General features: G+C 33.3%; 1 protein-coding gene across 1 annotated transcript in view; it reads left to right on the top strand.

Moving 5' to 3' along the window:
• The window catches only part of LOC146998094 (uncharacterized), a 28,881-nt gene extending 11,799 nt beyond the window's left edge, over positions 1–17,082 (top strand). The window contains exons 4-8 of the mRNA XM_085812447.1: positions 3,654–3,833; positions 6,569–6,771; positions 10,599–10,674; positions 13,833–14,284; positions 16,643–17,082. Of these exons, the coding sequence (XP_085668573.1) occupies positions 3,654–3,833; positions 6,569–6,771; positions 10,599–10,674; positions 13,833–14,284; positions 16,643–16,982 (1,251 nt within the window). The 3' untranslated portion in view covers positions 16,983–17,082. The remainder of the gene's footprint in view (positions 1–3,653; positions 3,834–6,568; positions 6,772–10,598; positions 10,675–13,832; positions 14,285–16,642) is intronic.
• The last annotated feature ends 10,388 nt before the right edge of the window (positions 17,083–27,470 follow it).

The raw sequence follows: 27,470 nt of genomic DNA on the forward strand, positions 1-27,470 counted from the left end.
AATATTAAATTTGGGAAAGAGGATTTGATACTCTTTACATCACACGGCAAAATTAATTTATCAAATTCAAAGCACGTTGTAATTAGTCTCTACCAGACATCCTAATCCCTTTCATTTAATATTCTATGCAAGAAACGTCCGAGTCTTAACTTTTTTATCCATAAACATACTCACTATGTGCTGTAACTAAAACTTCCTAAGCAACGTAGGTATTTATTATCAAAATAATAATTCTAACCATTATAATGTTTAGTATTTTTCTACCATTTTGCTTTAAATTCATATCAAGTAACAGTTTTAAATGAATTTACTTGCTTCTGAAGGCGGCAAGTACACAAGGAAAAAAATCATTTTAAAATTAACTTTTAATTTTGGAACTCCAATTTAGTTAAGAATCCATTTTTTTCCCATTTATCATTTTGAGGCTTTTCTCATACGCATGAGCACAAGTTTTGCGTTTCTGTGTGTTTTACTCCAGGAACAATGTCTGTTCTTTCGTTGATTGTCCTCCACGGTCCGTACATACGTTTTTCCACTTTTTCGGGGATGACAGCGTTCAGTGACGATAGTAGAGAATCCAACGTGCAGATCGCCTATTGAAGATGTTAGGTTTGACCTGTATGATTGCCACAATAACAAAGGTTTGCAAAGCTGCTGATCTTCCCCCAACGTTCCGCATGCGAAAATTCCAATTTCGTTTCACACTTATGGCAATAATTCTTATAGAAGGTCTTGAAGGTCACATATCGTCTTAAAGAGATGTTCTTCGTCCTTCGAAAGCCAGTGTCATTCGAAATCCTGCATACCACCCATAGCTTCATAGCCCTAAACTTGCTGACGATGTTCAATACCTTTCATGGCTGATCTATCAATTTTAATGTAAAATTTCACGTTGGCTCGTGTTGCTCTACTTTTCAGACCATGATGTAATTTTAAAGTATTCTAGACCCTAGACCTACTGACATTAGACAAAGAACTGACTGCAGTCCTACCCTAGACCCATGGAGGTAAAAAGTAAAATGGAATGGTCCTAGACGGTTTTCGCCATATCCTGCTTTGAGGCACTGATAATCCCTTCGTGGTGACCAAAACACTGAGTAATTTACCATTAAGGTTCAATAGGTTTTGACACGATCAGATGTAAATATTTTGTAATTACGTCGTAAATATACATTTTCTTTTTCTACAATACTTCAGAGTCCTAAGTATAGGAAAAGAATACATTTTTAAACAGCATTTCATTCTGAACGGAATTAAATGTTATACTTTTCACAGAACATTTTGATCAGAATGGTTTAATTTGAATGAAATATTTTCTCAAGTTTTCGTTAATTGCATTAGAAAAAAATTTAAAGGTAATTCGATTTTATTTCGTTAAGGATTACAAAAATTAAAATCAAAGTTTATTGTATTATTAATATTAAAATTATGCATTATTTCTTTTCTATTTATAGAGCTTTTCCCTAAAATACTTTCTCAAATATGGCATGATTTTTTTAGCTTCTGAGGCATCTTTTAAATCGAAAAATATAAGTCAATTTACAATTAATGCTCTATCTGGTCCATTTCAAATTAGAGCACCTTTTCTTTTAATAACGAAATACTTTAAATAGTACTTAACTTTCTCGGAATATTTCTGAAAGGGAATAAAATAAGGATTTTTTTAATATTATTTAAAACTAGTAAGTGAGTTATTATAAAATGTAAGTGGAATTATATTTATCATATTTTTTTATCCTTAATTTCAACAACACATATTCCAAACTCTTCTGTATTACTTTCTTAAGTACGCATCTCATAGAATGTGCTTTACAATACCTTTTAACAGATTGCTTTCCAGTAAGAACAATTTCATATTTGTCAACAGGATTTCAATTTATGTTTACAATTCAATGTTAAGGTTATTATTTATTTAGATAATATTTATAATCATTATAAATTTAGATACATTTAATAATTAGATTTCTTCATAGTAACTTTCACAGTTGTTTATGAATGAATAAATCTTTTATTTCAAGTACATTTATAAATAATTTAATAAATATTTACGTATTTTGTTAAAGGCGGATACATGCTTTTTCCAAGCACATGCATAAATACCCATACATATTTCATATTTTCATTTCCGGCATGTGCAAATCTTTAGTTTCTGTGCATTCACTATATTTTTCGAGTAAAGTAATTTACACTAACTTAACATATACCCGTAAGTTTTACATAAGAAATATGTATAAATATTTTTCATTCTTTAAGGATAACATTTTTGCTAAAATCTATATTTCTGTAGTTCAATAGCTTAGAATTTTATAAAACAAATTCATAATCAAAATCGCTGATGTTAGTTATCGAAAAATAACCAAGATGTGAATTTTGTGTAGTCACTAAACTATACAAATTGCCATTATCCATCACAGTATGAATGTTTCTTTTATGCGGAAGTGTCCCGTTCTTCGATTTGTATGGAACTGTCGTGTGTCGAAATACTATCAGAGCGCTGTCAAGCGAGCTTCTGAATGTAAACAAAAATCACCCCATCTGGTGACCGAAGATTCAGAGCAGTGCTTCACTTGTAGTGCCGTTTGGCGACTCCTTCCTTTCTTATCTCCATGCAAGACCCTAGACCTTAGAAATACCCTAAATAAAGACCCTATACCTACTGATCCTAGACAAAGAACTGTCTGCAGTGGCACACCAGTAATGATTAAAATCTATAGTAAATCACTGAATGTTTTATAAACAAGGGGGTATGTCAACTGCGTCAAACAGCTGAGTAAGAGAAACCGATCAAGGCCTCTCTTTCTAATTCATTGCTCGTTGGTGAACCCTAACTCGTAATATAAGTCGCTGAACACTGGTAGTTCGATCCAAGATTCGAATCCCGCAAACAAGCTGGCTGCATGGCCGTTTTCGCGATTTTCCCCATGTCTAACATGTATATGAGACAGTTTACTTTAGAAAGTACTCCACGAAGGCATTCCTCTCTTTAGACAGATAACCCTCGAGTGTTTTGCCAGAATTAAGTAAACCAAACCTAACCAGACTTGTAGTTGTTCATCTACCCACTAAATTTCACAATTGATGCACAAATGAATTTCCTAACTCTCTGGTCCATATTTATACCCTGCAGCATGGACTTTGGAAACTTCTGGAAGAGTCGATCGTAGGGCTTTGAAAATGCGTTTTCGCGAATCTTCCAGAAAGTCGCCTCGTTGGTGAGATATTGTTCGAATGTCCCCAAAACCTCTTAGAAACGAAGTTACGTATATCTCGCTATCGAACTATCGAGCTATATTTCTAATTATAACACCGCTGCACTCAGAATTTAAAGATCTGGTTTTCTAAGCAGCAATTAAATACAAGACATGGGGTCAAAAATTAGACTAACCATAAAATAAACCCTAATATTACCATTCTAAAAATAATAACTAAGTAAAAGTAAAGCAATATAAAATACCACAACAATACAGCAAAACAAAAATACACTTAAAAAGTATTAAAATACATACAAATAATTAACAGCAATATTTTCTTTTGGTTAACCATTTCGAACATTCCAACCATAAAATTTCAGCTTTTATGGTTGGAATTCAAGGTCTATATTCTGACTTTTAGGTCTGCGCAAATATATTTCTCACTGCCATTTTTTATTTCAGTGCAAAGAAGTTTGCGGTCCAGACTTGGAAAGCAACAAAACGGATCCTGTACTTCAAATACCCTCCTTCCTCGATGATGAAGGTGCTCTCCTACCTAAAGTGAATGTTGCTTTCATGTGGGAAATAAAGCCTCACATGTTGCCCAGTCAAACTCGCATCGAGTTGGATGCATTTCATCCAGTAAGTATTAGTTTCCCTCTCCTTCTACACTGATTATTAAGTAATCAAGAATCTGTATGTATGTGTGCATGTTTTATTGTTTATCACATTGTGGAAAAACGGCGGCAGTGTCCAAATTTCGAGCATATATAGTCTTTTACTGGAACATCTGCACCTCGAAACCCGAATTTTTAAAAAAGGGGCAATTTGCCCAGATGGGCTTTTAATTTCGTTTTGGCATTTTGCATCGTCCGCTGTAAAACAGCGTTTCGCATTTCAAATTGTTGCCACTAAATATTAGAGTCCTGCATTATATTTAAAAAATAAAATAATGAAGAATCTGCATGAGTATATGAACGTTTTCTCGCGCTGTGAAACAACAATTGTACCTCAAGACATCCAGTTTTGAATAACATAGTCCTCCAATCGGAAATCCAGTTTTGAATAACATAGTCCTCCGATTTGAATAACATAGTCCTCCAATCGGATATGGGCATCAGCAGGCCCACATTTGGAATCTGGAGTTTGTTTTATTATCTACTAGCAGCTTTGCTGCCAGCCTTCGTCTGGCTTTTAAATGTACCGAAAAAATGGCTGAAGGGAACACCAAACGTTAAATTTAAAAACTGCATAGAATTTTACTCTGCAGAACAACTTCATAAAAACGAAGTTATTACGTATAACAAAATTACAATGAAATATTACAATATCCCTTAATACAAACATTAATTATCCTAATAAATAAATTAACCAACTTCCCTTTGCAAAATCTTAAGAACTCAAATGGTATAAAGGGGATTAAGAACTTCGTTTCCTAAAAAAATCACTCAAAACTTTTAAATATCTCAAAAACGGTGAAATGAGCAATAAATAACATAAAAGAATACAAAAAACAAAAAATTCTGAAAAGCAAAGTATAATTAATGATATTTTACCTTATATTTTCAAGAGAAAAAAATTACAATGAAATAAGATATATCCCTTAATACAAATATTAGTTATCCTAATAAAAAAATTAACCAACTTTCCATTGAAGAAAAAAAATCTGCAAAACCTTTCAATATCTTACAAATAGTGAAATAAGCAAAAAATAACAGGGAAGAAACTCAAAAAAAAAAAAAAAAAAAAAAAAAAAAAAAAAAAAAAAAAAAATTCCGCACAGAATTTTACTCTACAGAACAACTTTATCGAAAAATAAATAAATAAATAAATAAATAAATAAAATAAAAATAAAAATAAAAAATAAAATAAATAAAAATGTATTATATATATAAAAAATGACAATGAAATATGCCAATCTCTTAAAAACAGTGACATAAGAAATACGATGAAAAATTTTTGCCAAACCCAAAAACCAAAAGAATGAAACTATTCAAAATAATGCGATTTCATCAAAAATCTGTCAACAATAAGAAAGGAAAATTGTTGCCAAAATCATATTTTTAAAGATGTGAGATGTGAGAAGTGTACTCGGAAGCTTCATTAAAATTTTTTTTTAAAAATACAAAATATTATCATTTTTTCAAAATTCTTTTTGCAAAAGCAGTCGCAAGGATGAAAGTTTAAGGTGGCCAAAAATCAAAGAAAAATAATTTGTACATTTTTAAAAATAAACTTTTTTAGAAAAAATCCCGTTGAAAAGGTGTTAAGCTCCCTTTGTTAAAGAAATTCGTACTTAATCGATTTATTGAAACACGAAATTTATTTTAAGTTCGTAAAATAGCTAAGTGCCTACGTTTCATGACGATGTGAAAATGGAGTGCGTAGAGTAAAATCTCGCTTTCCTATAGCCCATTATGTCTCAAAATGATGCGATTTCGTCACAAAACATAAAATAAAAAAAAATTCTAATTCTAATTTCGAAAAAATCGCTTCGAGGTGCACTGGCTTTTGTCTAAATGCACCTATGTACCAAATTTCGTAGCCGTGGGTCTATTAGCTTACGCGCAACGCGAACGAAAGACACACACACACAGACAGACTCTTTCTTTTATTATATGTAGAGATTTCATATTTTTAAACTTTAACGAATTTTTGTTTAACGAACTCAAGCATGTAATAATCATAAAAAGTTGAACGGAATGAAACCATCAAAAATTAACCGAAGCATAACATTAGATGTCCTACATTCCGAAAATACCCTCCAAATCATTAAAATTACTATGCGATGAAGAAAAGCAGTTAGCAAGTTGTATTTATTTTAGATGCTAACCTCTTTCGCGGTAGTAGCATAAAATAGTTGTTATAAAAACAGATAAAATATATAACGATTTTTATGAGTCCAGCTTGTGTTATTTCAAAGGCGCCATTTAGTATTTAATAATAATACATAAGTAGAACTAGATTTAACTCTTTGGAATCGCTTACTTTGTTAATTTATAATAGAGAGGTTAAATTTCAAAGAAAAATTAAATATCTTACACTTTTCTGAATGGCAAGACACTGGCGAGGGGAAGACAAAAGTTTTATATTTCGAACAGTCGCAAATGACTTCTTTTTTAAATCGATGAATTTGTTAATTAAATTTAAAACGTAAATATCTTAGGTTTTTGCCGAGAGGCAACAATCTGCTTTTAAATCCTTGAGTTTATTAATCGAAAATTCATTCAACTTGTATAAAATATGAAATAAATAGAAAACTAATTAAGGATAAGGATTTTTGTGGACATGTTTCATAATGGCTTTATCAGTTTTCTAATTCCATTTATTGTAATCTGATTATTATTATTATTATTATTATTTATTTTTTTTTTCAGTCTTCCAGAGCTGGCAGTATGAACCGGAACACTAGAAATTCTCTACCCAGTTTTGGAAAGTTCTTCGCTCCTTATTCTGGATTTTATAATTTCTTCGTGAGAATGCATGTGGAGGCTTTGTCTCAGAAAAATGGGAATCTCTCACCTAGAGATAGACTCTTCTCCGTTCTTATTTGCATCGAATCTAACTGTCAGGGAAATATGTAAGTTATAAACTTGATCAAATTTAGGGCAAATGCATTTAATCTTGTGAAATACCGCTCCAATTATCCGGAATCAAGATATAAACACAGCAATGCCTCCGTATCCATGATATTTTGTTCCCAAACTTATCGCGAACACGTGGAACCACACATAACAGCGAAAGTTATGCAAAATGTTATTTAAATTCATGGGAAATCTGATGTGTACACCACATGACTTTCTTGTACGGAAAGTTAAATTACACGCATTTTATCTTGCATTTCATTTAAACTTACTGGATTGAATAAATGTATTTCGTCGATGGAGCATAAACCACAATAGAATAAATGCACTCTTTAAAAGTCACTATATTTGTTTACTATAGCGACACTCTGGCGCTAGGTTGATTTAAAAGCGCTACATTTCCTCCATATTATAACTCAGAATGCATATAAATTTATATCATTTGAAGAATTACCTAATCGTTGCCACGTGTTCTGTTCAAACACTAATAAATCTAAAACGATGCATAAAAGAAATTAAGCAAACAAAAAGAAAAGAAAAGAAACAGTTTATCAGAGACGATTCAGTATTTCTTATTCAATTAATTCAGTTCTCACTTCGCGACAAGGCAAAAAAACATAACTCAAAATATCTATATTAAAAATTGCAAAGTAAATCTTAAACACTTATTTCCTTGAATAAATTCCAGAATGGATTAAGCATGATTTAATTCCTAATAACAAAAGAGGACGTTATGTTTGTTGTTGCGAAGCTTAGTTTCTTTAGATTGGCAACAAATCTGCTATTCTGCTAAGTTTCAAATGTAAACACACATGGCCGCCATAAAAAAAATAATTAGGCTTAGCCGCAGTTAAACAACTTTTAAATTGTTGATAATTCTACAAATATTGCATGTAGATTTACGAAAGGCATGAAAACGTTTAACAAGAAGATAAGAACAACATAATTCAATCATTTTTAAAGCAAAAAGGGCACAATTTACAATTTTGTTCCCGAACTTATCGCGGATACCTGAAACCGCAGATAACAGCGAAAGCTATGCAGAATGTTATTTAAATTGATAGGAAAATTAAAAACAAATTAATTAAAAGCTTAATTTTGAATGGGCTTAGAAGATAAACAAGAGAATTATAGGTAACTGAAATCGATATAATGAAAGCTTCACTGTATCCTAAACTCTTTTTGTAGTTCTTTATTTATTTGCCCGGAAGGCTTATTTAGTCTCGAAACGGCATTTTGCGTCGAATCACTGTTCAGATAAGCAATATTAGAGTGTATTGATTTTAATGTCTTAAAATTATACGCATATTAATCTTGTTTTTATATTATTACACCAAAATTATTTTTTTATTCATTTAGGACAAACAGTTTTGGCTATTTTTGTTAAAACGATAAGATTAGTAAAACAAGATTACTATGTGTTTAGTTAATGTTAAAAGTAAGCATGCATTTATCTTGTTTTCATTTGATTATCCAAAATTATTTTTATCCGTTTATAACAAAGAGTTTTTGTTTAGAAAAAAAAACCAAGGTGTATTTTTATTAAAGCATATGCCTTAAAAGTAAACACACGCTAATCTAATCTTTATTTCATTGCACCAAAGTTATTTTCTTTCAGTTCGTTTACGCTAAAACCAATAATTTATTTATCTTCAACAAAAGCAAAACCAAAAATATATATTTTTTATGAAACTTCTTTAAATCTTTTTGGTAATAAATTAATGCTATAATGTTTATTACTATATAATTGTTTCTCTTAGTTTTTTTTTTTTAATCTGTTTAGGAAACTTGTTATGGTTATAGTACTTGTTATGGTTATGCAGTAACCCTTTCAGGGGCGGTGGTTTCGCCTTGAAACCGCATTTTCAACATTTTTTTTAATTTAGAAAATTTTTTTTTCCCCCCTCAAAACCGCTGCTAAAATTAAATTACTACTTAAAGCTGATAAGAGATGGCAGCACCAAATCTTTCTGGGCATCCATTAATTGATACGAATCATTCAAAAATAGCTTCTTTTCCACACTATTCTTTTTGCCCCATTTTAAAAACAAAAAACCCGAAAATTTTTAATTTTTGCACAATATATTTTATAAGCAGGCATCAATGAGTAATGAAATGTCCTTAGTTCACAAAAAAAGTAATGGAATCCTTTTAATTTTGAATGGTTTCATGGCCCCTCTGAGACATCGAAGAAAAGATCAGATGACGCAGTCGCGAGATTTTTTGCAGTTGTGTTTATTGCTTTCGGATGACTGCTGTAAACAGTTGCACCATATCTTCATTTGAGTGGCTTCAAAGATGAGGATTTATGGAGCTTTTGTGAGAGGGAAAACATTTCTTATTTTTTACAGAGACAGAGAGCACACTGAAAAACCCTCACAGTTGCGTTTCTATTATGCTTCTCTTAGCGGTCGCTTTTCTCATGGTTCTAGTTCATAGTAAAATAATTGTATGCATTCTAATTTATTTTATTTTTACATATAATTTTCTTAGTTTTTAACATAATTTTTAAAAATATTTCGTAGTTTTATGTAAGTAATTTAGTGCATTATTAGTTACTTTTTGTCTCATACCTTTTTGTTTCCTGTTTTAAATTTTTTATTTATAATTAAAAATGCGTGTTTATGCAAATATTACTTCATTAGTTGTTCAGTAATTTACTAGTATAATCTGCAGTTTGGGTTACGTTCAGATACTTTTCAGCAAAGTAAAGATAAATAAGCAAATGTTTAGTCTTAAATGTTCTAGAGAGGCGCTGGTTGCAAGGCGAAACCGGTCCCCTTTCCATAAAGGGGGACGAAAAAATTTTTTCAAACTCATTTATGTTGTCTATAGGACCATTGCATGTCATTATGCTTACTTTTTCATAACTTTTGAAAAATCATAACATTGCGCCCCTGAAAGGGATAAACTACAAATAAGGATAGGCCTGTATTCTTTTTCCTGTAATTATTTTTCCTCGTAATCTATTATGGAGGTTACATACTTGCCGAGCATACTGTCGCACTTCTTTTACATCGTTTATTTGAACTTCTTTTAAATATTCATGAAAACACATATTTTTCGACCTATGCTGCCTTGAACTTATTTACTTTACACATATTTTATTAATGCTTTCTAAATGTGTTTCCTTAATTTTTCACCCCAAATGGCGTTAGCCCAGTAGGCCTATTAATTTCGTTTTGGCATTTTGCGTTGGTTCACTGTAAACGGCGTTTCACTTTTCAACTTGTTGCCACCAAATATTAAAGACCTGCATTATATTTTAAGAAATTAAATAATGAAGAATTTACATAAAATGTATGTATGTTTCTCGCATTGTAATAAAACAACGGTACCTACAGACATTAAATTTTGAATTATGTAGTCCTCCACTTGAATATATGAATCTGGAAGCCCAAATTTGGAATTTGTTTTACTATCTATTTCAGATTTTGTAAAACTTTAACGAATTTTTAACGAATGAATTTTTTATTAGCAAATTTAACGATTTCAAAGTGAACAATGGTAACACTGTACGAAAAAAGAACATTTTTATCTCCAGCGCGCAAGGCTGTGTAACGGAAATTCTAAAGAAACGCTCTAAAGGTAACACACGTATACAAAAGTGGACTGAATATTTTACAACTGGTTATATACTAAAAGTTTATTAACTCTGCTTATATCTACAATATAAGAAGTTTATAAAAAAATTGAAATGAAAATTGTGTTTGAAATTTCAACAATTTAACAGGAAATATTTGAATCCTCCAATACCACCACAAAGATCTCAACGTATAAAATTGTTTTATTGACTTTTTACTCAAAATATTTCTTTTTTCAGGAGTATAGAGACTTTAACACCTCAAGAACCTGGGAAAAGGATGACAGTAGCAGCAAATGGAATCTTATATTTGCAAGTATGGTTACATTATATTCTTTTGTCTATATTTAAAAATATATGGACTAAAAATTGAGAAGACATGAATTTAAATGTTTTATGTTTGCATGTTAAGGTACTGCAAATATCATTATAATGACCTAAAGTAAATAAGTTCAAGGCAGCATAGGTCGAAAAATATGTGTATATTTATGGGTATACAAAGACTGGGCACGTTTATACGCTACGTCTATATTCGTGTATTTATTTTGGGTGTATAACGTAACGCATATTTGATAGAGAATAATGGTTCTCGTTTTCAGTTCTTCGAAAATTCTTCGAAAGATTTTTTTTTTTTTTTTAATTACCATTGTTCCGGTTTGACTAGAAACTTTCACTATGCCGATGTTCCGGTTTGATTAGAAACAAACTTTTCTCTGCCTCAGAATGGCAACAGTGAGAACTTGACTTTCGATTTGTTATGACGCAGCTAGAACGCTGCTCCTGCGATGTAACATTAGATTCGATTCTAGATTCTAGATTAGATTAATTTGTTTAGTATTTAATAAATCGTTTTAAAACTAGATTGAGTATTTGATCATAGAATTATAGCTGAACCACCGCTTGCAGAAATTTAGATGTGGCATTTAGATACGTCGTTGGATAGTTAGATGCGTAGGCAGCGACATTCGTGATTCAGTTAGTGTACATTAGTGCGTATTAAAACATTTTTTGGTGCTATATGCCGGGAAGTCGGCTAATATTCGAAATATGGATTCGTAAATATGGATTATCACGGTGAAGTGTGCGAAGCCTGCAAAGGTAGGATAAGTTTTCTATTTAAAGTGTAATTATGGAAGATCCTGTCGCTAAGCTTAAATCGAAACGCAAAGTATTAAGGACCGCAGTGTCCAAGGTACTAAAGAAAATTGAGACAGAATTAAACAAAGATGACAGAATTAAACAAAAGATAGTATAAATGTAATAGAAGAAACTTTAGACATATTAAACGAAAAGTGATTTAACTCTGAGTGATTTAAACACTCAAACAGAACAGGATTTGAAGGTCCCAGAGGATGAATTTGAACGTGAAGTTTCATCCGCTTTAGAATATGAAGAAAAAATCCAACTGTGGCAATTTAGAGCAAGAAAAAAATGGAGGGAATTACACAAACTCGAAAATTCGGATCCTAATGAAACCGCTATAGATTCCAAACTTGAAAATAATTAAATTATTCGTCTTCCAAAATTGACCATCGCTAAATTTTTTGGTGATTCTAGCAATTGGCAGGAATTTTGGAGTCAATTCGAGGCAGCTATCCATAACAATGACTCATTATCAAAAGTAAATGAGTTCAGTTACTTAAAGTCATTACTAGGTGGGGTAGCTTATAATGCCGTTTCCGGACTCTCGCTTACAAATGAGAACTACGATTCAGCTATAGAATTGTTAATTAACAGGTTTGGGAGAAAAGATTTGGTAATAAATGCTCACATGGATAAACTGTTAAATCTTTTCCCTGTTAGAAATGTAAGGGATATAAAAAATCTTAGGAATTTATATGATCAGTGTGAAACTCTAATTAGATGCTTAAAGTCAGTGAACGTGGTATCAGAAACTTACGGTAGTTTACTTTGTCCAATATTGTTAAAATTAATTCCATGAGAGTAGAATACAGTCGCAGTAAAACAGTGACCAAACATGGAACGTTAACGAATTAATGGAATTTATTCGTAAAGAAATTGAATAGGACTAAAGGTTCTGGGGTCTATGAACCCAAGCGAAGAATGATTCTGTTTTTATTTAACGCCGTCTGTTGAAAATTACAATTAAAACACAGTTATTTAGTTCTTTATTCTCCCAATACCGGCAGTTGTTGATTCCGATTGCGTAATATCATGTTGGGAAGAAATTAATTTGATGTTCAGTCCGAGCCGCGAAAGAGCTACGCAGTTAAATGAAAGTAGAGAAACAAGAACAAAACACCGAGCGGAAATGATTCATAACTGGAGGCATAAATCAAACGATCGTCTCCACTCCGCTCACGATAATGTAAACAACAAGCGCAGTAAACAGTTTGAAAGAAGTTCGCCTAAAACGTATGAATATGTTGCTCCAGTCGCTAGCAGTAAATGCATATATTGTGACGAACTACACGATTCGGAGCGCTGCGAAATTAAAACTGTGGAGGAGAAAAGAAATATTTTAATCTCAAGCCGGATGTTTTTTGTGCCTAAAATCTCAGCATAAAATTAAGCAGTGTAAGGAAAGAAAAATGTGCGAAATATGTAATAAAAAACACAATAGGTCTATTTGTTTCCAACTCGAAACCAAATCGGAGAAAAACAAGGTCGTGTCGACAATTCCATCCAGTAAAGAAGATGTTCAGATTAGTCAATTAAAAACCGAAACTTTCCGCAGTGCATTGCTACAAACGTGTACTGTGATGATACGTCCGTTTTCTGAGAAGGATAATTTAGAACCAGTTCGTATTCTATTGGACAATGGATCGATGAGAAGTTTTATAATTCGGGACATTTCAGAGAAGTGTAAATTACCTGTTATTCGAAAGGAGACTTTGTCCGTATTTGCCTTTGGGGTTAACCAGGCAACTTCTCATCTTTCATCTTCCAATTAAACTTACAATGTTGTGAAAGTTAAACTAGAAAATAGAAGTAAACCATCCCTAAATATAGAAAATCCCAGTTTCCCAAATTAACAAAGAGTTAATAGGATTACAATTAGCTGATTCTTGTCAATTCAGTGATAAAAATATTGCTGTTTTGATCGGAGCAGATTACTATCATGAAGTAATAACTGGTAGACTTAAACGTTTTAAAAATAAACTTATAGCTTCCAAAACAATATTTGGATGGTGCCTTCAAGGCCGGACTGATTCTAACGGTGAATTGTTAAACATGGACATTATTGGTGACGACAAATTGGTCTCAACACAGTTAAAGCAGTTTTGGGAATTAGAAACATTGGAAATAGAACAAGGGAAGGAAATTAGTAAAATAGATAATGACATTTTAGAGAATTTAACAGAACTATCAAATTTAAAGAAAAGCGATATGAGGTTAAACTCCCTTGGAATGAACATTCGTCTGAATTAAAAAACGAATTACGTAAATGCAGAAGTTCGCTTTAATAAACTGGTTAAAAGGTTGAGAAATGATCCACTGCTTCATCAGCAGTATCACTCAGTTATAGAACAGCATTTAAAAATGGGTATAGCTGAGGAAATTGATCCAAGTTCTGAAGAAACAGGAAGAATTTATTACATGCCTCACCAGCCAGTTATTCGACCTGACAAACCCGTGAGAGTTGTATTTGATGCATCCAGCCATTCGAAAAATGAATACTCTTTAAACGATTGTCTCTATTCCGGTCCTAATTTAAATCCTCCATTGTTAGAGATATTAATACAATTTCGTACACATAGCATAGCATTTACTGCCGACATTGAACAAGCCTTTCTCCAGATTTCTCTGTCACCTGAAGATAGGGATGCTGTAAGATTTTTGTGGGGAAATAACCTTACAGATAAGGATGGGAAACCTAACACAAAAATACTTAGGATGACTCGCGTTTTGTTTGGAGCTACATCCAGCCCATTTTTGCTTGCCGCTACTATCAAACATCACATAAATACCTTTAAAGAAACAAATCAGAAAGCATTTAAACTATTGAACGAATGTTTATACGTAGACGATTTAATAGGTGGGGATGAAGACGAAAACGAAGCCAAACTCATATATGAAGATATTAGATATATATTGAAGGCTGCTGGTTTCAACATGTCAAAATGGAAAACAAATTGTGGGAATCTGCAGGAAGTTTTTGACGAATACGAAAATGGTGACATCCAGAAAGTTCTGGAACAGAAGGTATTGGGATATAAATGAAATTACAAGAAAGACCTTCTGAAGATAGAATCACAAAATCTAACTAATCAAGGGAAAACAAAGTTAATGACAAAAAGAGAAGTTCTTAAAACCATTGGAAAGCTTTACGATCCCATTGTATTTATAAGTCCATTCACTATAAGGGCAAAAATACTAATGCAGGAAATTTGGCAACTTGGAGTAGATTGGGATGATCCGTTACCATTGGACTTTGAAAAAGAACGAAAAAATGGATTAATGAACTGTCAGTGATTCAGGATGTAAACATTCCACGACATTACTTCCGAAAGACTAACAAGTCTGAATTGAGAGATATTCAAATGCATTGCTTTACCGACGCAAGTCAGAAAGCATATGGAGCTGTGATATACCTGCGATACGTCACGACGGACAGTGAAATAGGAAGTAGTTTTGTCATTTCCAAAACCAGAGTAGCTCCACTGAAGAAGCTGTCCCTTCCAAGATTAGAGCTGATGGGGGCGCTCATCGGAGCAAGATTAGCCTCGAATGTGAAAGAACAGTTAGAGAAAAGACTCCAGATGAATGTATATTTTTGGTCAGACTCTTCTGTTACGTTACATTGGATAAAGGGCGATTTAAATAAATGGAAGCCATTCATCCAACATCGAGTAATGGAAATACGAGAGAAAACATCACCTGAGTCCTGGAATTATTGCCCTGGAGATGAAAATCCGGCTGATATGCTGAGAGGAACAAAGACAAATTCCACGAAAGGAATAACGTTATCTGAACTACGAAACAGTGGCATGTGGTGGTATGGACCTAAGTGGCTGTTACAGAGCATCGATTCGTAGCCTAAACTTGCAGAATCAGTAAGAGATTTTAAGGATCACGAAGAGCTTGATTTTCGAAGGGGAGCTGTAGTGAACTCAACAGTCACAGGTGAAAATTCCATTGAGAACGAATTCATTAAAAGGTATTCGTCATTCAGCAAATTGATTAGAACTACTGCGTGGTGTTTAAGGTTTGCGAACAACTGTAGAACCAATCCACCATTAAGAAAAGAAAGTTTTTTGAGTGCTTCTGAACTACAGAATGCAACAAAGGTGCTAGTCAAATGTGTACAACATTCTGAATTTCAACCTGAAATTAAGTGCCTGCAGTCGAAAATCAGTTCCAAGTAATAGTAAGGTTTTATCCTTAAATGTATTTCTGGATGAAGATGAACTTTTACGAGTTGGTGGGAGACTACGTTTCTCCAATCTTTCAGAAGACCACAAACATCAACTTCTTTTACCCAAAAGACATCATTTCACTGAATTACTCATAGATTATTATCATAAAAAATCTCTTCATTCGGGCGTTCAAACAACACTTTCTCTTATTAGACAATTATACTGAATACCTTCTGGACAAGATAGAGTTAGAAGCGTTATAAATAAATGCATGACGTGCTTTCGAACAAGGGACCAAACCACAAACCAAATGATGGGAGACTTACCTAGAGATAGAGTTGTAATAACTAGACCATTCGAAAAAATAGGACTGGACTTTGCAGGTCCAGTTATCACCAAGCCTAATTTGAAAAGATCTAGAGTTACGTTAAAATCATACATCGCGATATTTGTTTGCTTCAGTACAAAGGCTATTCATCTAGAAGTAGTATCGGATTTGTCTACTGAAGCATTTCTAGCATGCCTTAGAAGGTTTATTGCGAGACGATCTAAACCGTCCATTGTTTGGAGTGATAATGCTACGAACTTCAAGGGAACGAAGAATGTTCTTGATAAACTCTTTAGAATTTGTAGATCGGATCCTATTCAGCGCTTTAGTTCCGAAGAAGATATAACATGGAGATTTATTCCTCCTTCCTCCCCGCATTTTGGCGGGTTATGGGAGGCTAATATAAAATCAGTGAAGAGAATTTTGACAAAGGTCGCGAAAACGACAATTTTGAACTTTGAAGAGCTGTATACATTAATTACGCAAATAGAAGCCTGCTTGAACTCTCGACCTCTGTCACCTATTTCGGCTGATCCAACAGATCTTCAGCCTTTGACTCCAGGTCATTTTCTAATAGGAGCTCCACTTTTGTCGATACCAGAACCGAATGATTCTGTAGATTCTTTGACCTTGTCTTCTAGATGGAACTTAATTCAAAAACTTAGAGCTAATTTCTGGAACCTTTGGAGCGTGGAATATCTTAATCATTTGCAGAACCGCTCAAAATGGAATCAAGTGAGATCCAATCTCAAGGCAGGACAACTAGTCTTGTTAAAGGATAAAAACAAGGCACCCATGAAGTGGACACTAGCTCGCATCGAGGAGACCTTTCCTGGTGCAAATGGACTAGTACGACTCGTAGACGTCAGAACTTCAGATGGAATCTTTCGCCGAGCCGTCTCCAATATCACCCCACTCCCATTTCCAAATGATGTTGGACAATTGTCCAACGGGGGCCGGGATGTTCCGGTTTGACCAGAAACTTTCACTATGCCGATGTTCCGGTTTGATTATAAACAAACTTTTCTCTGCCTCAGAATGGCAACAGTGAGAACTTGACTTTCGATTTGTTATGACGCAGCTAGAACGCTGCTCCTGCGATGTAACATTAGATTCGATTCTAGATTCTAGATTAGATTAATTTGTTTAGTATTTAATAAATCCTTTTAAAACTAGATTGAGTATTTGATCATAGAATTATAGCTGAACCACCGCTTGCAGAAATTTAGATGTGGCATTTAGATACGTCGTTGGATAGTTAGATGCGTAGGCAGCGACATTCGTGATTCGATTAGTGTACATTAGTGCGTACATAAACAACCATCGTGTCGTCTTTTCTACCATCTGGTACAGATCACGTTGTTTCCTTATTAGTTTCATTCTAGAAATCATTTCTGTTACATGTTTTTTATATTCCTACTTCTAGCTCAAATTTTCAGTCGTTAAAAAAATACTTTTAATTCATCCACTCAAGTTCAAATACATTTTTTTAAACCTGTAGTGGATGACATTTGATGTTAATACAGTCTTTTTACATGTTAAATTTTTTAAAAATCTTTTAATTAAAAAACTTTTTTTTTTTGTATTTAATTTTTTGTTGTTGACATAAGTAGGACTTGACATTAAATTCTTTTATTTAATTAATTATTAATTAATTAATTTTCAATCGTTAATAAAATGTTTTTTATTCATCCACTCAAGTTCAAATACATTTTTTTAAACTTGTAGTTGATGACACTTGATGTTAATGCAGTTTTTTCATATATTAAGAATTTGTTTTTTGTATTTAAATTTTTTTTGTATTTTAAATTTTTTTTATTTAAAAAAAATTTTTTTTGTTGACCTAAGTAGAAATTGATTTTAAATTGTTTTTATATTAATTGGTTCTTCTTATTTTGTTTTTGCCAAATACGCGAAAATTGTCTGAATTAGTTATCACATACATAGTTACATAATATTTACAATTATGCAACATAATTGTATAATATTTGATAATTAAGGTTGTAGAGCCATTAGGATTTTTGGAAGCCGTAGAGATGAAAAATTAACAACCGCCTTCGCCGGGAATTGAACCACGGACCTCTGGAATACCGGCCCAGCGTGCTACCTTTACACCACGAAGGCACGCTAGGGAAGTGGGAGAAATACCTTATATATTTCCCTTTTTAAAGGGCGACTAGGGTTTTAGGGGACCTAGTCGCCAAATCCTGGGTGCGGAGAATCATCATCCACAACCCTTTTAGTTCAGGCGCCACTTGTAGAGTCATTAGGATTTTTGGAAGCCGTAGAGATGAAAAATTAACAACCGCCTTCGCCGGGAATCGAACCACGGACGTCTGGAATACCGGCCCAACGTGCTACCGTTACACCACGAAGGCACGCTAGGAAAGCGGGAGAAATACCTTATAAGGTCACTGTTTAAAAAGGTCTGTAGCACTAAATTACTAAATAATTGCCATTTTTACAAATATATATATATGTTTTTTAAGCTTTTTCACAAGATAATTTGAATTTAGAGATTTTAACTTTTTCGTATTTCTCATGCCCCTAATTTTTCATATAGTGTTTCGAGCTTATTTATATAGCGTTTCGATAGTAGTTGAGTTTAGTAACCATACAGAAATGATGGAAAATGTCCAAATTTTGCGTTTTTAAAACTGAGTGCAATGCGCAAATAAAAAACGTAATTTTATTTGCAAAAAAATGAAAAAAATCATTTTGCTCATTTAGGCAGTAAACAACTTTTCCGAGCTATAGCTATTAAAAAAAATAAAAAAAGTGACTTTCGGCACATCCCTGTGTTTTATCGGTACACAATTTTCTATTTAAATCTAAAATTAAGTTTAGATTTATTCAAAATTATTCAAAGCGCGAACTAAAATTTTCTTGTTAATATGAGAAAGTCATTGAAGCATAGTTATTTGAAAGAGGAAATATATTTTGAACGGAAACCTAATTCTTACTGAAATGAGTTTTCTTATAACAAAAATAACAATTCAAGAACAAATGTTAAATATATTACAATAACAAGAATTACCTTAAGTTGCATAAATTTGCAAGGGCATTATTTCCAAGATTAAATATAATCTGCCTCTTCAGCTGCAACAATAAAATTGGCGAAGGGAAAGCAATAACAATAAGAAAAAAAAAAAAATCAGGAAATTCCTAGCTAAAGAAGTGGAAACGAAGCTCCTGACTTCATCTATTTATACAAAGTAGCTGAAATAATTTCTTTAAGGCAAAGTGGCATGTTTGGGATTATTAACTAGAACTGGAACATTTTTATGACTGTTAAAGGGCCTCTAAGAAATCTAATTTACGAACGGAGTTTTTAAATAATTTTGACTAGAGAAATTGGAAATGTAATTGTGTGTACTTCTTTCTTTTTTCCTAGCGTATGTTCCGTGCTCTTTAGTACGAAATTTCGAGCCTCTTTTAGTTTGAACTAATGTATATTAAGCCGTATTGGCCAAGAATAGTGTAGACACCAGAAGTTCATATCGGGAATGATCTCTTTAACTGTGAATTTTAGATCTAGCAGTTAAAATTCTCGTCTCAGTACAATAAACAGGCTCTCATAATGAGCGGTTATAAGAACTTAGTAGTAACCTTATAAGGTGTTTCTCCCGCCTTCTGAGCATGCCTTCGTGGTGTAGTGGTCAGCACGCTCGACGCGTATTCGAGAGGTCCGTGGTTCGAGTCCCAGCGAGCGAGGGCATTGCTCGTTTTTCACGTCTCCTGCTTTTAAAAAATACCTAATGTCTCTACAGTGGCGCCCAAACTAAAAGGTGGTGAATGATAATTCTTCACCACCTGGATTCGGCGACTGGGTCCCCTAATTCCCAGTTGCCCTTCAAAAGGGGGAAGTATATAAGGTATTTCTCCCGCCTTCTAAGCATGCCTTCGTGGTGTAGTGGTCAAAACGCTCGACAGGTATTCGAGAGGTGCGTGGTTCGAGTCCCGGCGAGGGCATTTCTCATTTTTCACTTTTCCTGCTTCCAAATTACCTAATGTCTCTACAACCTTTTCTTCCATTGTTAGATTATAATTGCACACCCGTTTTAAAATTACACGAATTAAATATATAAAAGAGGTTTCATTATAAATAATGTGCAATAGAGGGGCATGGTATAATCCGAGAGTAAATCAGGAGAAGAAACTGTTATTTTGACAGTTTTTGTTCAATGTTTCTTTCAGGAGATACGCAAATCTGAAATATTGGGACACTCAATATTGGGGCAAATATTGAGATTAAAAGTAAAAATGGAAGAGTCCCTCATGATTTATTCTCTTCTCACAATGAAGTCTTTGCATCTGAATAAATTACACAAATGTCTCCTCAGGCGTTTATCAGTTAAACTGATTGATCCAACGATAAAACGTAAATAGCTGGTTTTTATTTATTTGTTCCGTTTTATATGAGGTAGTTTTATTTTCAGTATTTGGCGATAAATAGCCAAAATGGAAAATTCTACTAAAAAATATAGAACTCTTAACTTCTTTTAAAGTTTATCAGACACTGTTTGAGAATTTTAGTCTACATTAGCCGTGTTGAAGAAACCTACAGTAGATTTGCCTGTCATCTAAACCCAGCCTAACTGATGATAAGCAACTATTGTAATAAGATCAAAGTTCCTTACCTGATTAAAGGGTAATTCAAACAGAAAACGAGAGATACACAATTAAAATGTAAAAAAAAAAAAAAAAAAAAAAAAATCTAAAAAAAAGATTTGTTTTCATTAGCTGTGATGAAGAAAATATAGCAGATTGTGAAACAATCATTATAATCTCTCCATCTGTAGAGTATAACGAATTACGTAAGAGAGATATTCTGTAGAGTCAAGTCCACATTTCAGGTAATGGACTAAAAATGGATGTGTTACCTTGCTTTCGCTTGCAATAGCGATTCTGTAAGTTGATCTCCTAATAATTTCGTAAATTGTTTCTTTTAATATGGTGCAGAGACATTAGGTTAATTGGAAGAAGGAATGATGAAAAATGAGCAACGCCTTCGCCGGGAATCGAACCACGGACCTCTCGAATATGCGTCGAGCATGCTGACCACTACCATTCGCCAAATCCTGGATGTGAAGGATCATCATCCACCACTCTTTTTAGTTCGGGCACTGTAGAAACATTAGGTTAATTGGAAGCAGCGCTTTCGCCGGGAATCGAACCACAGACCTATGGAATACGCGCCCAGCGTCCAGACCACCACACCACGAAGGCGCGCTAAGAAAGCTGGAGAAATACCTTATAATGTAGAGCTAATTTGTTTTGCGCACTTGATCAAATGTTTTCATATAAATATACTTTCTTTCCTGGTCTTCTTTTCCTGAATATATGGATTTGCTTTCACTTAACTATGATGAGAATAAATAATGAAGAGACCGGGACAAGGTGTTTGAGTGAGTGATTAGGGTGAGGAGGATCAAGATAAGCATAAGAGGATGAGGATGATGACGTTCAGAAAAAAATGAGAATGAGAATAACGACGTTAGAATGATTATGATAAGAATGAGGTTGATGGAAATGGATGAAAGTGAGGATAAGAAGAATAAGAATGGCAGTGATGATCATGATGGTAAGCAGGATGAGGAAGATGAGGATATAAAAAAGATGTTTCGGATGTTGATGTGGATGAGCATCAGGACGGTGAGGATGAGATTCAGTAGTAAGATAATGTGAATGGAGATGTGAATGAGGTGTATGAACAAAATGATGGAGGTGAGCAGAGGACGGAGAAAACGAAAAAGATTAATGATGAAGATAAAAAGGTTGCAGACCAGGATGTGAGATCGAAGATGAATATTAGGATGAGTAAAAAGATGAGGAGAACAGAAAGTATGATGGGGAGGTGGAAGGAGAAAAAGGAGGCTGAGGATGATGACGATAAAGCTTAAGATGATGATAAAAATTAGGCTGAGAATGAAGGGAAGGATGAGAATGAGTTTGAGGAACAGATATGCGAGAAGGATAAAAATGAAGAGGATGCAAATAGGGATGATAAAGAGGATTATGAGTATGATGATGAAGAGAAAGAAGAAAACAGAAAGAGGAGGATGAGAATGAAAGTGAGAATGAGGTATGTCATGATGAGGATGAGGACGAGGCTAAGAATGAGAGGGATATTGATGATAAAGAGGATAAGACAACGTAGACAATAACAAATCGCGTTAGACAAATGTTGAGGGAAAGGGAAGTCGAGTTATTCTCATTAGAGTTGACTGGGCTAAGAGGAAAAGAATTTACAGAGCCAATATTTACAGAAGTTTAACTTTCATGTCATTTTCCCCCCTAATATTAAAATTCGTAGTTCCATATAAAAAGACTGTATTTCGGATATGAAGTATGTGGGGGTGCATATAGTATTCCTTCCCAGTGTGGCTTACATTGTAAAACTTGGAGAACCTTGAAATTTCCCACTAAGGACTATGTGGCATGTGTTAGGGAAAACATAAACACATAAATGCTCCTTTTCGTAACATTGCTGGTTAAAAAAAAAAAAAATCACATTTTTTGTCTCTTTTTGTTCTCTTACTCAGAAAACATCTTTTGTTATTAAATTAGATTTCCTTAGGTATTTCACATTCATAAATTTCTTTCAGTGCTAGTTAATGATCACAATTATACCTTTGTTGGAACTTCCTCAAATTTTTGTCTGCTGTTATCTGGTGAGTACATGTTTTTCGCTTCTTTTTTTCCCTCTTGCAGCTAAATAAAGAACTTCTGTTTAACTTTCGACATCATATATATGCACATTTACGCAACTTAGGCTGGTTCTTGTAAATATAATAATATTAATATTTGATTAAAATTTATCCAACATTTAATTTTGATTTATAAAGAGGCTTACTTATTCCAGTCGTGTCTGAGATTTCTCCTTTGGAATAGAAAACACTTAACGATAATTTACCGAAGAAACGTTAAAGAGGATCTTATGACAAAATTCTCATGAAATCTCTATGCATATTTTCATCAGAATTTTGCCTTATGGAAGACATGAAGTCCGTCCGACGTAGCTGACATAACAGTTGCGAAGTAAAGTCGTGAAACAATTCAAGTACGGTGCTTCGTTATAGATAATAAATACTTTCTTTATTTTTTTTCGTTTAGGTAAACCTATGTTTTATCACTGTCCAGGTTTGTGCATTTCTTCTCCTTTCATTTTCGATAAGGAAGACTTTTCTTTGGCAGTCGTTTAGGTAAATCTATGTTTCATCACGGTCACAATGTATTCCCATTTATCTACTGAACATTATGTTTTTTAGCTTTTCTAAGTCATAAATCTTGTTTATATATTGTTACATGTTGATCGAACTTTTTAAAGATTTTATATATATTGACTAATAAATATTGTGTAAGTTTGCATTTTATGAATATGATTGTAATAAAAAAATTTCCCCTTAGGTAAACCAATATGTTTCAGTCAACGTAGACAACATTTCTAAATTTCCTCTGGAAATTTTAAATGGCTCACAGTTCAGTGGATATTTTATAGGCAAATAAAGAATCAACAATGTATTTGCTGACCACTGCCTGAGGAAGAAGAAGCATGTGTTTAATGAAGGTCAGAGAAAAGTTTTGTCAAAAGAAAGACTGAAACATCTTTTCTTATCAAGGAAAGGTGGATAAAACTGAAATCTAAAGCATACTCTGAATATTGCTTCTGCACTTATACACAGGATGTTCGAAAATGGCGATTGCAGGCCTTATTTTTTACTCCTAAGCACGTACTTCAAATTACAGTTTCTCAAAAATATATCAGTGAATTCTATGAGAATTGTTTCAACACTGATGTGCTAGTATTTCGTAAATACATAATAATCGAACTTTTTATAAAAATTATCTGCTCCACATCAGATGGCACTACAGGTGAACTTTACCTAAGGATCTCACAGAGCAAATATCCAAATGGTCAAATATTCGTTAAGTCTTACTAAGCTAAATAAAACAATGTATACAAGACATTTATTTGGAAATAAAAAAAATAAAATAAACTACAGAGATATCTGTAATTAATACTTTCACAGAAACAGATACTAATTCAGTATACATCGCGTATGATAACGTTCTTACTGGCCTTTATTTTCCTAATTATTGGTCATACACAAATATTTCCCCGTCAGAAAAATTATTTAAATGATTCAAATATTCATGTTTTGGCATTTTTATATTAAAATAATTCAATTTTATAAAAATTACGAAATATATCTTTTTTTCACGTGTTCGCGGTTCTGCTACTTATGCTTAAGAAGATTCTGTATTCATTCGAAAAATAGTCAACCAGTGGCCGAGCGGTACAGTCGCTGAACACTGATAGTTCGGTCCGGGCGAATGGGCTGGTGGCATGGGCATTTTCATGGTATGCAAGCCAGTCTCCTTAAAATTCTCCACGAAGGCATCTCTCCTTTAGGCAGATAGCCCTTGAGTGCTTTGCCATAATTAAATATACCATTAAAAATGAAATACAAAAGTTGTGAATACCGTACGACAGAAATTCACCAAATTTTTTTTTTTTTCCCCAATGGCAGATTGGGAACAATTATAAATGTAACTCAGTCCATTAATCTATACAATGGCCGGATGTGGTGGTTTCTTTATTATGGAGGCATCTAATAGGTGGGCCACCATCGCCTTTCCTATGAAGGGACGGGCCTTCTCCGGATTCGAACACAGGCCCTTCGACATCGCAGTCAGCTTCCCTGATTACTATACCGACTGGGCGTCGAAATTCGCCAAGATATTTCACTTTAAATTTGGTTATCGTATTCATGGGTCACATCTAAACGGAAGAGCGAAGTATTTGCGTTTATATGTTACTAAAAATAAAATATCAGTTTAGAAAAATGTTTCCGGTTCTAATAGATAAAGTGAAAGGCATTTCTATGTAGGTTGTATTGAAAGTGTAATAAATCAGTATATTTCTCCCTTTTCTTTCTTTCCCTTCCATCCAAAGTAGATTTTATTCCCAGGATCTTATAAAAAATTGTAAAAATTCGCATTCCGGAAACCAAGGGGGAGCTTCAGAATTAGCACGTAGCCAATATTATTTGCTTTAATTAAAAATGAAAAATATTTGTAGTTTAATTTTTTATGACTTTCATTTACGCCATAATTAATCTTTGTGTGATTAACAAAATAAAGGATGGTTAACTATTTTGGTGTGTTGATGCGGCCAGTACAGAACTTTTATTCGCCAAAACAAACCGTTTTTATTTTTTTACTTTTTCCTAAACCTAAGACAGAATTTTCAAATTCATTCTTAAATTCTTCCAAAAATTTTGCGTGTAAAGACATCGAAACTTCTGCTTTCATTTATTAATATGTAATAAATATTTTAACTTTTTATTCTACAGAGATAATATAAAAGATCTTACATTGTTTATTAAAAAACAGTATACCTTGTTCTAAGGAGCTTAGTATCTGAAGTATATGCATGGGTATTTAAGAAAATGACGCTAAGCCTTGTTCTTGTCCGTATGTAACGTATATATATATATATATATACGAACAAGAAGGGTGTCAACCAGGTGTTTTATAACTTGTTAATAATAGGCAAGAATTTTTTCTTTGTCTTTTTATGGAATCAAAGCATATTTTACTGATGTCGCAATTCGTTTCGAATTTAATAAATTTGTTTCATTTACAACATTTGTACTTTTATTTTGAAGATTTAAACGTATTCCATTTTGAATTGAATATTTACCTACAAATCAAAGATTTTCTTACGTTTTCAATATATGTGGTTATGTGTATGTGTATGTGTGTGTATATGTATATATATGTAGGCGTATTGTGTGAATTTTGTAATATCATTAATGTTTTAAATAGTTTTATGGTTGGTATTATTTTTGAGGAAATAAAATGAAAAATTAATTCATGTCACATATTTACTATAACAAATATTTCCCAAAATAAATTTTGTTGTTACCATCAACATGTTTGCTTATTTAATTATACCTTTGTTTATTTTTAAGATATATTTATTTCTATATTACTACGGGCTTAATTTCTAAAGGTAGTGTTTGCACTCAGAAAGGATGAATAAAAATTGAATACATAATAATAATAATAAGAGTAAATTTGAAAATGTTAATGTCACGAGCTTCTATGACAACAAAGAAAATGCAGCGAGTTCTGAGTAAACCTGCTGTACTTTTCAAACCTTAATCTTTTCCATTATAATGTCCCAAATGAGGCTTTTCATAAAACAGTCTTGACGATTTTTTTCCCAGTTCAGCCATAACTGGAAATAGCCTTTATTTGCTACTCCTATATATAAACGTAAAAGGTGGGAGAGTTTAGTCAGGGAGTAGTCACTTTTTCTCACGTAATGTACTCTGAAATGGGCATCTAATTAAAGTTTCTTTTATGGTTTTTTACAGTGAACTTCTAAAACGGAAATGCTTTCAGAACTTGACTTTTGAAATTAAAAAAAGCTGTTTCTTTATTAAAGCTCTATCATATCTCCAAAATTATGACAGTGTGTCAAATACTTAAACGCTTAAAATAAATTTGTAGAGTCATTAGGTTATATCGACGCAGGAATATGAAACATGGGTACTGCCTTCGCTGAGACTCGAAACCTGAACCTCCCGAACACTCGTCGAGTGTGCTTCCAGTTACATCACGTAGGCACACAGAAAAGGAGAGAAGAAACTACCTTATATACTCAGTCTTTTAAAGGGCGACTGGGGAGATGGAACCCAATCGCCAAATCTTGGAGGTGACGAATTATCGTCCACCACCTTTTCGCAGAGTCATTTCGCAGAAATTTTGTATGCCAGGAAGCTTAAGATATTCGCAATGCCTTCACCAGGATTCGAACTCCGGACCTCCTGAATACACGCCGAGTGTGCTTCCAGATACATCACAAAGGCACATGGAAAGGAAGGGAGAATATATCTTATAGCTTTCCCTAAAATAACACTCAGAACAAAATTTCCCCAAAATAACACTCAGAACAAAATTATTACACAATATTGTTTTCGTCTACAATCATATTCCAACATGATAGACCATGCCTAAAAGAAAAAAGGTAGATAATTGAAAACACTTCATTTTACTTTTCCTTTGCTAAAAGAAATGTAGAAGATATTTCTCAGTCGCGTTGAACTGGGAATAAAATTGCTGAATCTTCTCCTCTGTCGCTCAAATGGGAGCAAGATTGTTAAAATTATATTGCGACAGTATCAGTCGGCACTAAGCCGTTTCACACATGTATACTGTGCAAAAAAAGGGGGAGGGCAGTTCTATACCTCTCGTTCTACTAGGCCGACTGACAAAATTCAGCTTGCTTTTTTCAAGTCTCGAAAGCTCGACTTAGGATATATATATATTACGTTTATATATAGCATTATTCTAACATAGGTATCTTGACACAAAATCGAACTTTTTCTGAAATAACATACCATTTTTTTTCCATATTTCCATTCTAAGACTCAAATTACGCCAAACTAA

The sequence above is a fragment of the Stegodyphus dumicola genome, chromosome 3 (genome assembly GCF_044657685.1).
Source record: "Stegodyphus dumicola isolate Sdum_Otavi_A_Nest chromosome 3, ASM4465768v1".
NCBI classification, from domain to species: Eukaryota; Metazoa; Arthropoda; class Arachnida; order Araneae; family Eresidae; genus Stegodyphus; species Stegodyphus dumicola.